The following is a 13,351-nucleotide window of genomic DNA, read 5'->3' on the forward strand; positions in this document are numbered from 1 at the left end:
TATACAAAGCAAGAAGGCACCAAGTCATTCCAGAAAGGTAGATGAAAGGTATGGGAGAATTGATGCACACTTACCTTCTGTGTTGTGTGCTGATATAATAGATTAGGGAAGACAGAAAACACTAGATCAACTTCTCATGTAAAAGGATTGTGATTTTGTACATGTGAGAAGTTATGAAAAGGAAAGAGTTCTGCAAACTTTAATACCATAACAAATTGAAGACTCAGAAGGGGGTGGAGAAATGAAAAATCACCTGTTGGGCACAATGTGCACAGGTGGGGGTGGTGGGTACACTTAAAGCCCAGACCAAAAACTGTTTGTACCCCTTAAAGCTATTGAAATAGAGGAAAAAAATAGCAAAGGCTATATAATCAGTCTTATCCAGGACATATCCAGCAAAAGTAATATTGTGGCATACCGTTCTCTGATCTCCCTACTTAAACTGCTCTTACCTATGCATAGTACACATCCCAGTGACATTCTCCTTATCATCTCAGTCCCACACCCACTCCTGTATATCACAGGCAACTCAAACTCAGTGAGTTCCAGCCCAGCATCGTACTTCCCCTCCTTCCTCTTTTTCTTTCCCTAGCACACACATTTTAGCTAAATCGTCAATTATATTACTTACAGGACTTTCTAAATGTATCTATTCTTTTCCATTTTCACTGTCATTGCCTAATTTCATGAGCATGTCACATCTCTCCTGAGCAAATGCCATAACTTCCTGGGTATCTTTTGTTTAGCCTCTTTCTAAGCTATTCTCTCTCTCTCTTTGAACTGTCAAAATGACCTTTCCTTAGCACACCCTACTCATGACATTTCCTAGTTTCCCAATTTTCCCTATACACTGAAATATCAACTGAACAGGCCAAATTGATCTTGCTTCCCTGACAGGTATAGCAGGCACCAACAGAAATAAGACATAATGACATAACATTATATAATTACATATATATATGTAGAGAGAGAGAGAAAGCTATATGTGATATCCTTCTATATCTCTCTGTATATTTCTATAGAGACATATATATAGCTATATAGAGATATATATACCTGTATAAAGACACATATATAGTTATTATAGATATAGTTTTTATTGTTCTGAGCACCAGAATCTTGATTGAAAAAGTCAGGTGTTGAAAAGAAAATATAGCACAGGGAATGAATTAATTTCCTATTTCTGCCATAATAAATTGCCAAAAATTTGATGTCTTACAACTACACACAGGCATTCTCTTATAGTTCTGGAGATCAGAAGTCTAAAACGTGTGGACAGGGCTGAACCCCTTCTAGAGGCATAAGGGATCATCTATTCCCTAGTCTTTCCAGCCTCTAAGAGGCTGCCCATATCCCTTGGCCATGGCCCCGCACAATTCCAATCTGTGCCTCCATTGTGGTCACAGCTCCTTCTCTATGCTCTCATCCTCCTACACCCCACTTGTAAGGACCTACCCAGATAATCCAGGATAATCTCTCCATCTTGAGATCCTTGCTTTAATTATAGCTGCAAAGCCCCTTTTTGATATGTAACTTAACATCGTGACAGGTTCTGGGAATTAAGACACAAACTTTGCTGAGGGGCCCACTACAGGTGTTAGTTAAGAGCACTGACTCTGGACCAACCTACCTGGGTCCAAATCCTGATTCTATTAATTAATTAAGTGTAATATGTTGGGGAAAATAATTGTTCTGTATCTTTATTTTTTTTAATCTGTGAAGGGTAATTATAAAAAAGCACAAATTTCACAAGATTTGATAAAGACTAAATTAAATAATATGAGTAAAATACAAAAAACTATACTAGCCCCAGTACAGCCATACAGATAATAGAGGTAGTATATTCCGGTATCATATATCTAACTAGAACAATATCTGTAGGGGTTATCTAACTGAGGACATTGCCCTATATCAAAAATGATTTGTTCAAAATGACAAGTTCTAATTGAGAATAAGGAATCATGTCTTTCTTGATATATAACAATCCATCTATCTTTGCATAAAAAACAAAAAGAATGCACACTGGTATGTTTGAGTTATAATACTGTTTTCCCTCACTTATAAAAACTCCACTTTTAAACAATGTTGGTTTTCCTCAAAATTCTGATATTTCCTCTCTGTAAGTCCTTGCTGTTCTCATCCCACATGTCTGCACTGATATTGGTAAATACACTTTTACTGGGTACTTAGGTTCTTCGAACATGGGCATTCAATGCTTAATGTAAGCATAATCGTTATCAGTTGACACCCATGAGGATTCTCAAAAGGCTAGGGAGGTGTTTTATGTGTTCAACCAGTTCTGGCTGTGAGACCAAGATCCTTTGTCTTTTTTAAACTTTATCTTAACTCAAATTTGCACTGCCGGCCACAAGACATTGAACTACTTGCCTGTGGAGATGAGAGCAGAGAACTTTTGAAGAGCCACTTTTCAGCTGCTTCTGGATCTGGAAGTGGGTCTCCTCATTCCCCGCCTTCCCAGTAGGCTGCAGCCTGAGCACTACCATCATTTCGCTTGAGCTTAAGGAGATTTAAGGAGGTACTGTTGCCCAACCACTTATAACCACTGTGGGGTAGGCTCCATACTCATAACTGATTTCTACTGCTTCAAATGTAGAATTTTTGAACCTTCCTTATCTCCTAAACGCCTGAATTAACTTTAAACTCATTTTCTCTGTGAAAACTTTCTAGCACCTCCAGGAAGAATTCTCTCTCTCTTGAGAACTTCTCACTTAGTTCTAGAAGAACTAAGTTCTATGGAGTAAATTTCCTAATGTAGTGTCATTATGTATTTACCTGTCTTCCAGCCTCTCTAGTCTGTAAGAGCCCTAGTTGAGACCTAGTTTACTTCTGGACTCAAATCTGACCCAGAGTATGTTATTCATATGAGTACAACGAATGAAAGAATGAGAGAGTGGACACAAGGCTCAGAAATGAAAAGGGTTTAAACTAAAAGGATGTATGCTCAGAAAATCTTTCTGGTTAAAAAAAAAACAAAACAGAAAATGCTTTATAAACTACTAAATTTTTATGTGTTGTAGTGCCTTAATTTTGTTTGTTTTTTTAAATAGAATATCTGTAAGCTTATTTTGGAATGTTTCAAAAAGTATTTTTCAGTTTAAAGTGTTGTTTATCTATGAGTTCATTCATTCAAAAAATTATATATGTATTTCTAACTATGCATTAGACAACATATCATTAATTTAGGTGTTACATAATGTTACTATTAACATATACTGAAGTTGTCTTCGCCTAATATCTGCAGCTTAAGATAAGAGAATAGTGGAAAGACATTGTGATTTGCATCTTATGAAGATATTAAACAATTAGGTTAACTGTTTTTGTTTTCTGTAGCTTTGTAAGACATAGATAGATATCATCTATTAACTATTAAGTTGAAAGTCAAAATCTAGTATTCCTGTAGAAAACATAATATTTTCTTAAGGGCTCTTTTCATTAAAATTTTCTGAATTTTATTTATTTAAAGCACATCTAATTGAAAAACAATACTAGCTAAATGGATGAGAAAAAAAGAGCAGAGAAGATATTTTTGCATGAATATAAATAGCATAAGCAAATTAGTATTTCACTATAAAAAATGTAGACTGTCCTTTCACAGTGGACACAGATACTACAATGGAATCATATTTGTTGATTAGTAACTAACATGGATGAAAAAAATCAGCAGTAACTGGTGAGAATGAAAAATATTTCTTTTATGCAGAGAATCACTTAAAATGTTTAGTAAATATTGATCAAACTTAATTTTTAGACAAGAATGTGTTGAAAACTATAAACAACATTTTTAAAAAACTGGATCTGAAAGCATTGTTTTTTACTAAATTTTATGTTTACTGCTACACACATTAAGTTTTTCAATACTTTGATCTATTAAATCTATATCTCAATGTGATGTGTTTGAAATAATTGAATATGTAAAATATTAATACAGTTCAGAGATATAAAAAATACCAAATATAAGTTTATTAGTCAATTAATTCATTCAGACAATTTAACTAGGATTAAGCTTTTTTAAAACTTGAAAATAATAAAAGTCTGTTTTTAAAAAGATTTTACAAAAGTGTTTTTGCATTTTATTTGCTTTAAGGAGTAGGCTTGTTAATTAAATGATGTCGATTTGGGTTACTTTAGCAGCACATGGTCCTACAATCCATTAGGTCATTTTGTGTGTTGACTGGTTTGATTTTAATCATATTATCCACTAAGTATACAAAGAGGAAACACTACATTAAAGCAAGATGTGAAATGGGTTTTCAGTTGTATCCACAAGAATTATCTTCTCTCCATGCCCTTTGTGGCCTTTTGCACATCTAATACTGACTGAAATTACTCTTCTGAGTGTTCCACCTGCATTATTTTGTTCAAACTCACAGGAACCCTTTAGGTGACTATTATTATTACTTCTTTTCTCAGAAGAAGAAAAGAAGGCATAAAGACCTAAACTTGCGACATCCGTGTGTGTAAAGAAGCTGTCAAATTTCAAACGTGTAGTCTGACTCCAAGGGCTGCAAATGTCACTACCGTGCTATTCTGTCCCATCCACTGACACGCTACTTCGATTCACGGATCTTCGTGTCCTACCTGTGGCAAAACGTCGAATGCACTTCATCGGCAACATTTGCATTTAAGCATCCCTACTCTTTCCGCAAAAGTTGGGCGGGTCCTGTCTCCTAGGCAACAGCAGAAGCGCCCAGCGGATACGGCACCCCTCTCCCAAGATCCAGGAGGGTGACGTCACTTCCTCCGTCTGGGTTGTTGCCCAGCGACGCCTGGGCCGAAGGGAGGCGTTGGGTACCCGAGAGACCTGGCGATGCGGAAGTCACGTCCTCCCGGCGACGCTGTTTCCTAGCAACCGCCTCCCACCTCCGCATTTAGCTCCGCCTCCTCGCGGTTCCCGGTGTCGGTTGCTTCAGCGCTGCCAGGCCACGGCAGGAGGCTGCTGCTGGAGGCCAGCCTCTGGGTTCTCAAGGTCGCGGGGTACGGAAAGAGGGACGCGGAGGCTGCAGAGGAGCCGGACGGAGACTTCGCTCGGTGCGAGGTCTGGCGTGCGTGGGGCGTTAGCGCGGCAGGGGCCGGGCGCCACCTGGCCGGGCGGGGGCTGTGGGCGCGGTGCTGCGGCGGCCCTGCGGCCCAGGCCCGGCTTCTTGGCTTCCAGCGCCAGAAACGATTTTAATGCTGCTCAGCGTGAAAATTCCGTCATTCTGTTTTACCTCTCCCTGTCACCATTTTTTGCGAGGGAGCGGAGTGGCTTGTAAAAATTACCGCTGGCTATCCATGGTTTCGCATTGTGTTCTTTTTTCCTTGAATAGCGCTATAAGCAAATATTTTTTGGCGGTGCTCCTAGCTTTTACGCTGTCTGACTTCTTGGTAGCCTTTTAAATAAGGTATGACTGTTTTGTAGGCAGTGTTTCACTTTTTCGAATGAAAGGTGACAAGGTGTTCTGTTGTAATTGGCAACACTTTACCATATTATTAACCTGTTACGATCTTTTATCTGCTGATTCTTCAAATAGGTACAAAACTATGTAAGGATAACTTTCATCTGAATTTTGTTTTATTTGGAAACAAGCTTGTGAGAATATGGAATGTCTTTACAAGTACTCTGTTTACATTTTTAAGTGAGGATTGTAGCTCAATGTTCACATGAGATGCTTTTCTTATTTGGTTTGGTTTTGTGTGGCATTAAGTGTAGGAATAGAAATCCTCAAGCATGAAAAGTCTGATTTCTTTTTTTTATATTTCAGCCATTATTAGAAATTGAATTACTTCATTTATTAGCTACTTTATAAAGGTAAAAAAAAAAAAAGCACTATGTCTGATGAAGTTTTTAGCACAACTTTGGCATATACAGAGAGTCCAAGAGTTGCCAAGAGAACTACTTTCCAGGTAAAGTATTTGGAAGCATTTTTATTTTGAATGATTTTATAATGTTAATATTATATTAGGAATTGGACCTGATGATTATGGGAACAATTCTAGATTAAAGCAGGAGTATATCTTATATCTTTAGGAGATTTTGCAATGATCATGTTTGGGCCTCATTCAGTATTATTAACCCTCCTATGTGGCTTTAAGATTATCAAAATAACCTCAATACTAAGTTCTTACTGAATTAAGTTATATAGTGATTTTAAATTGCTATTTTATATACAAACTTATTTTCTATTGTCGTGTGATATTTAAATTTTCTGTATTGGGTCATCACAATTTTGAACTCAACCACTAAACCTGCAGTATTGATTGCATTCGTTTCTGCAGTATGCCCAGGCAAAAGTGTGCGTGCACGCGTACTTGCATGTGTGCTCTCTCTCTCTCTTTTTTTTTTAAGTTTGACCCGGGCTGGAATGCAGTCATGATCTTGGATCACTGCAGCCTTGAACTCCTGGGCTTAGGCATTCTTTCTGCCTCAGCATCCCAAGTAGCTGGGAATATAGGCATGGGCCCCCATGCCCAGTTAATTGTTTTATTTTTTGCTTTTTTGTAGAGACAAGGTCTCGCTATGTTTTCTAGGCAGGTCTTGAATTCTTGGGCTTAAGTAATCCTCCCACCTTGGTCTTCCAAAGTGCTGGGATGTGAGCCACTGTGTCTGGCTCAAAACCTCTTAAAAATATGAATTTCTGTCAAAATGCCAGTTACTTATAAATTTTATTTAAAGTGAATCCTTTCTTGTTCATTACTCTCTGATCTGGTACCATATATGAGAGGCAAAGAATTGCAGAGAAGTTAGATTAGAAAATGTAGTTTATTTAGAATGTAAATTTTAGAGAGAGAGAGAGAGGAGATTCACCTCCCCAAGCCAAAGCTTGGAAACATGGTGACCATAGCTCAAAGAACCATGTGGTCCCATCAGAGTTCAGCAAAGCAATGGCCAATGGCTGCTTGAGGTTGAATGCTTTTAAACCTTCTCTTTAATGGAGATGGGTCGTTAAGGTGATTGGTTGGTGGTCTGCTTCACATCATCAGGAAAGGCAGGTAAGCACAGGTACTGATGTCAAGTGACAGATGGCAGGCAGTGGGTTAGTCACATGACCATTGCCATGTCGATGGGGTATGTGTCAGGAAGATCATGAAAGGTTTTTTAGGTTAGCTTGCTTCTTATATAAAACTTGGAATATAAAAGCTAATTAGTACAAAACAAGCTAGGGAGGAATTGTAAAACAATTATCAACAGCTACCTGTGAGGAACTGATTCTGTCTTTGATTAGAGGGCAAACTAAATAATGTTAAGAGAATATGACAGGACTAGGCAGTGTCAAAATGGCTGCTCTTTATTGATTCCATCTCATGTCCTTTCAGTTATAACTTGCCATTTTTTTATACTGTCCATCTCCTCCAGTTTAGCTGCAAGCTCCATAAGGGAGCACTATCGTCTGCGATGCTTTATGTTGAACCAGAGCGCATATGTGCATGGCATCAAGTAGGCTTGTAGTGAATTGTTTGTTAGATGAATGAAATCTAAGTTTGAAAAACATTATTAATAAAGCATTATTAATAATTTAAAGAACTATTAAAAGTTTAAAGAATTACTGCTAAATATAAGACCTTTTCACTTTGGATAGGAATTGATTTTAATTATCTCATTTCAGGATGAATTAATAAGAGCAATTACAGCTCGCTCAGCAAGACAAAGGAGTTCTGAATACTCAGATGACTTCGACAGTGATGAGATTGGTATGTGACAGTAGTGATAAGTTAAACTCCTCTTTTTCCTTTTGCTTCTTTGGTTTTACATTTTGTCCACTCCATCCCCAAAAACCACTTCTGTTATAATAATAACTATGAATTCACTAGTTTTAGATTTTCAACTTTTCAATGAGTAGAAAGCCACTCTTAATTTTCGAGAGGTTGTATGATTGTCCTTAGTTGTTTCTGAATGTGTATATGAAAATATAAATTAATTGACAGCAGGTTTTCATTAAAAGGATGATTGTCAGCCCGGCTCAGTGGCTCAGCTTGTAATCCCGCGCCTTTGGGGGGCTGAGGTGAGTGGATTGCCTGAGCCCGCTGGTTCGAGACCCGCCTGGGCAACTTGGTGAGACCTCATCTCTACAATAAATAAAAAATCAGCCGGGCGTGGTAGCGCGCCTGTAATTCCGGCTACTCGAAAGGCTGAGGTGGAAGGATTGCCGGAGCCCAGTGGGTCGAGGCTGCAGTGGCCGGGAGTGGCCACTGCACTCCAGTCTGGGCGACGGTGTGAAACTCCAACTCAAAAAAAGGATGATTGTTGGTGATAAACCACACTGGAAAAGACAAGTTCTTCTTTAAAGTCAACCCCAAGAGGCCCTATAACTAGTTAGCAATAAGGGCCTAAAGAACTAAACTTTGGTGCATATCAGAAGTACTTTATAATGCTTGTTATAAATCAGATTATTTTTGGCTTTAAGGAATCAGTTTTAAAAACACAGACTCTTCATATTTTATATATCAGTACTGTTATAATATAATTTGGTTTCTTTTGGTTATGTAAAAATATTAACATTTAGTTTTAGTTGTAAGAATGCAGAATTCTAAACTTTAACTTCAGTGTTTTCTTCTTTAAAAATGTAGTGAATACCTGTTATTGTTTTCTGTAAAAATAATCAGAATTATAGTGAAATCATAGTTAAACCACTGCTATGTAGTTAAGTTAGGTTTCTTTATAATTCTTAGTGAAGTCTAATAATCTGGTATAGAGGGAATTGCACTTCCAAAATAGTTTTGGGGAAAGATATAAATAGCAAAGTACTAGTTAAATTCTTGCAGTTATAAATGTTCTTGATTATATATGATGAAATTGTAAATAAAAGTTTTGCAGTTCAAAATTCAATTTAAATGTCCCGTGGTTGACTCTTATTTTTTTAGGGACCTCTGGATAGCTTTTTCCAGAGCAAGCACAGTGTTTGGCATGCCTTAAACACTCAGTAAATATATTTTGAATAAATTAATAAAATTGAAATTTTTATTTCATAAATGCTGATGAAACATACCTGAGTTAGTTATTTTTTTAGAGCTGCAAATCTAGTTTACAAATATTCGGTTTTGGAATTTCATTTCTAGTCTATAAAGGTAATCTTATTTTTAAAACTAATGAACATTGATGATTTTAGAAAATACTGTTGAAAACATTTTTCTTTTCCATTTTTCAGTTTCATTAGGTGATTTTTCTGACACTTCAATAGATGAAAACTCAGTTAAGAAAAAAGTGAATGATTTTCATCTATCAGACGATGAAGAAAAGAATTATTCAAGGCCGTCTTTTTTGAAAACCATGAAATCAAACAGTGATATAACCAAAGATGAACCAGTATGTGCCATCAGTAATGATGAGGAAAAGGCATCTGATGGTTGTGAAGACATGGTTGTAAATTCCTTATCTGACTCTCCAAATAAAGACCAAGAAGCTGAAAAAGAAAAAATTAAAATGAAACCTAAACCTAGAATTCTTTCAATTCAAAGCGCATCTTCAGGTAATTTGTTATATTACTATAATTGCATTTCTTGAAAATTTATTTTAAGATAATCAGTCCCATGTTAGCTAGCATATATTTAAGGGGGAAAAAAGTCAGACTTAATTTTTCAATTTTACTGACATAAATCAAAATAATAGAACCATAGAGAAAACCCATAATGCTGATGTCCAGTTGTATATTCAGTCTTACATGTTTGCTGATCCCTGATAAAAAGCCAGAGCACCTGTAGCCATCCAGAGCTGCAGATCCCAGAATACCTAGGCCTGGGAGCTTCAATTTTATTCTTAGGGGTGGAATGGAATCCTTTCTAAAGTTCTTCACACTACTGAAATTAGAGTTTTAGCATCATTGGGACTAATCCTTAAAACAATTATTTCCATACTAACATTTTGCCAGAAAGTTTTTTTGACATTTTTATTTGAAGAGAGGATTTGTTGTTGCTGCTGTTGTTTGTTGAAGCCTCCAGGCTCTCTAAGATAAAAGAATTTCCAGTTGATCTCTTTATTACTTAGGAAAACCTACTAAGATTCAATTTTCCAACGGGAAGTTCCTGGTGTGACTTTTCTGGTGTGACTACAGTAGTTCTTCTCACAATTCTACTGAACTTCAAACACGGTAGAACAAATAGAATGAAGCAGGGACTAATCCCTCTGAAGTGCCCTGAGCTACCACAGAGGAACTTGTGCATGCAAGATTGGAGGTTTAGTGCCTTCCAGTCTCCTTTCTGTTTTATAAAGAAAATATTAGTTGACATTCACCGTCATAAAGTTTTTTTTCTATTATATTCTCAGTAAATACAGTGCTGGTAAATATTTTATACTTTACATGTTAGGTATCACTGGTAACAGACAAAAGTTTCAGACATTTATTAGGAAACGACTCCTTTCCTCCCCCTACGCCCAATACAATTCCCATTAACTTTGAAATGAGGAGATATATAAGCACAGCAAAGAACACTAGAATAATGTCGAGGACACTGGAGAAAAAGCCACTGTGTATTATGTATGACTTTCAGCAAATAGGTTAAGTCTTTTTAGAATTATTTTGCAAATGTATTGAAATGTGCCTCATAAACTAAAAGCTACAAAAATGCAAACACAAGACATAATAAAGCAGAATTAACTTGCTAATACCTTCCCAATGTAGTAAGTGAAATTAAAGATGGAGAAAATGAGAACATAATTGAACTTGGCTATTAAGAAAATGTGAGCATATAGCAGCTAAAAGTTGATCTGGGACAGGGAGACATATATAACTAGAAATTTTTAGTGGATAGCAAAGCAATATTCACCTATTTCATTATTTAATTAAAAAAAAAAAACCTGTATAGCGAGTTAAAATAAATAAGGAAATAATTACTGTCTTAACCACAAGGTGGCACCAGAATTCAAATGCTCTGCTTAGTTATATATGCAATATTATATTCAGTATGTGTAATATAAAAATAAATAGCTAAATAGGTAATCTGATACATTTAATTATGAAATAAAGCATTTTTTAAAAGCATAGGCTTTTTTGTTTGTTTCTGAGAATTTGACAATACTTCCGGAAGTGGAATTTTGGTATACAATTTATTTAAGTCATTATTTCCAGGTTCTTCATGTAAAAAAATGAAAATTGAGGTAGCTCTAAGATAATGACCGGTGTATAGAATTTATTAAGTGAATATATGAATGATGATCTATTTGTGAAAGAAGGAGTGTGGTTCTAGAGTTAACTTTGTCCTTCTCTATTATTTGACTTTTCTTTATACAGTGTATTTGGAACTCAATATTTTTAAGGTGGCAAGATATTGCTGAGTAGCAAGTAATGCTTTATAAAAATACTAGAACTTGGAAGATTTTCTCTGTTCTTGTTTGTCTTTTGTAAAAGTACAATAACCAGATTTTCACTTTATAAAGCAATTGTCATATGAGTAGTGATTGTAGAAACTACTTTTTGCCGAGCATATTTTCATGTTTTTTTTTTTTTTTTTTTGAGTTGGAGTCTCACTCTGTTGCCTAGGCACACTCACGGCCACCACAGCCTCGACCTGCCAGGTTTAGGCGATCCTTCTGCCTCAGCCTTCCAAGTAGCTGGAACTACTGGCATGTGCCACCACGCCCGGCTAATTTTTTGATTTATTGTAGAGATGAGGTCTCGCCAAGATGCCCAGGCTGGTCTCGAACTCATGAGGTCAGGCAGTCCTCTCTCCTTGGTCTCCCAAAGAGCTGAGATTATAGGTGTGAGCCACCATGCCCTTAAAATGACTAAAGTCATGAACTTTAGAGTCAGAGTTCTTATTTTTTAGTCCCAGATCTGCAGCTTACTAGAGTTTGTGACCTTGGGCTCATATGAGACCTCTTAGTTCTCATTTTATTCGTCTTTAAAAGCAGGGATCATATTTGAACCACTTTTAGAAATTTGAAACAATTAAATGAGCTCACATATTTGAAGTGCTTAGAATAATACTGGCATAAATTAAAGCTCTCTATAAATATTTGGAGTATTCATTTTATTATTTAGCATTTGTTTATAACCAAATTGTTCTATTTATCTTCATATGTTTATTGTGATTATGTTTTATTTTGTCATAAGCACTGCGATAGTAACTAAGAATATAACATTGAAAATACAAAGTACCAGTCATCCAAGATATTACAATCTTGTTGGAAGGTATAAAAAAGATAAGTGGTAACACAGGAACATGGGCATGCGTGTGTACCTGAGGGCATCAGGGAAGGCTTCCTGAAGAGAGGGTGATAACAGCGATGATAGTGACAAGTAGTAGCCAAAGTCAGGACTCTTGGTTGAAAGTGACCCAACTCCAACAAACTTGAATGGAAATGGAATTTCATCATCTCATTGAGCATGGCGGTCAAAAGGCCTTGCTTTAGGTGTGATTAAATTTAGGGACTCAGTGCTTTTTAGGATACCATTTGGATTCTCTCTTTTCTCCTTTTGGCTTCTGCCCTTCCTCCCCAACTCTCTGACTCTCTCTTTCTGTCCCACAGCCCCAGTTCTTTTGTTTCCTGGTCCTATTTTTCTATCATTTGTCCTCTTTTTCTTAGATAATCCTTTATATGGCAGACAAGAAAGCCACAAATAGTCTCCAAATTACATTCTTTGATCTCTATGACCTAAAAGGCCTGTGATCCAACTCCGAATAGAAAAATGGTGGTGCACATGCCTGACCTCTGGACCTCCTGCTGAGGACAGAGGACTTGAAGTTTCTGTGTTAAACTGGGGATGGGGCTGTATCCCAGGCCCACCCTTCTCATTGTATATAGAGGAAATATTTGTTATTCTGCCAACACCACATAGATGTAATGTAGGAGAAACTACCCCAAAGAAAACAGAATTGATAGACAAATCAAAAAAAGAGAAGAAAAGAAAAATGTTTACCACAGTTGTTAATGTTCATTGAGCACTTATCGTGTATCAGGCACCATACTTTTCACTTTAATTTCACTCAGGTCTGACAGGCACCTTAGGACTTGTTAGCTAATTTTATCAATGGGGAAACCTTCAAGGTGTGTGGCAGTTAAGTGATTTGTGTAAGGTGACAGAGCTAGTAAGTGTCAGAGCCAAGATTCAAATATGAGGTGTCTAAAATACTCAAACATAGAAACATTCTGTTCTCTAGAGTAGAGAAGGTGGTTGCCATGGGCTAGGAGGAAGTCTGGAGTTGCTGTTCAACAGGTGTAAAGTTTTAATTATGCACAACGAACAGCTTCTAGAGGTCTACTGGACAACATAGATAGCATCTATAATAAAAAATACTGTATTTTAGCCGGGCTCGGTGGCTCAGCCTGTAATCCTGCGCCTTTGGGAGGCTGAGGTGAATGGATTGCCTGAGCCCGCGGGTTTGAGACCCGCCTGGGCAGCAAGACCTCATCTCTACA

General features: G+C 36.9%; 1 protein-coding gene across 4 annotated transcripts in view; it reads left to right on the top strand.

Moving 5' to 3' along the window:
• The first annotated feature begins 4,909 nt into the window (after positions 1-4,909).
• Positions 4,910-13,351, top strand: part of MAP9 (microtubule associated protein 9) — a 29,899-nt gene continuing 21,457 nt past the window's right edge. Inside the window, exons 1-4 of one of the 4 annotated variants that reach the window (XM_008051547.2) lie at positions 4,910-5,056; positions 5,763-5,904; positions 7,605-7,689; positions 9,144-9,464. In XM_008051547.2, coding sequence (XP_008049738.1) covers positions 5,830-5,904; positions 7,605-7,689; positions 9,144-9,464 — 481 coding nt within the window. In that variant the 5' untranslated portion in view covers positions 4,910-5,056; positions 5,763-5,829. Of the gene's footprint in view, positions 5,057-5,311; positions 5,403-5,762; positions 5,905-7,604; positions 7,690-9,143; positions 9,465-13,351 lie in introns of those variants that run through there. The other 3 variants (XM_008051548.2, XM_008051549.2, XM_008051550.2) reach the window with 3 other exon arrangements.

The sequence above is a fragment of the Carlito syrichta genome, unplaced genomic scaffold (assembly GCF_000164805.1).
Source record: "Carlito syrichta isolate Samal-C Ts95f unplaced genomic scaffold, Tarsius_syrichta-2.0.1 Scaffold194589, whole genome shotgun sequence".
NCBI classification, from domain to species: Eukaryota; Metazoa; Chordata; class Mammalia; order Primates; family Tarsiidae; genus Carlito; species Carlito syrichta.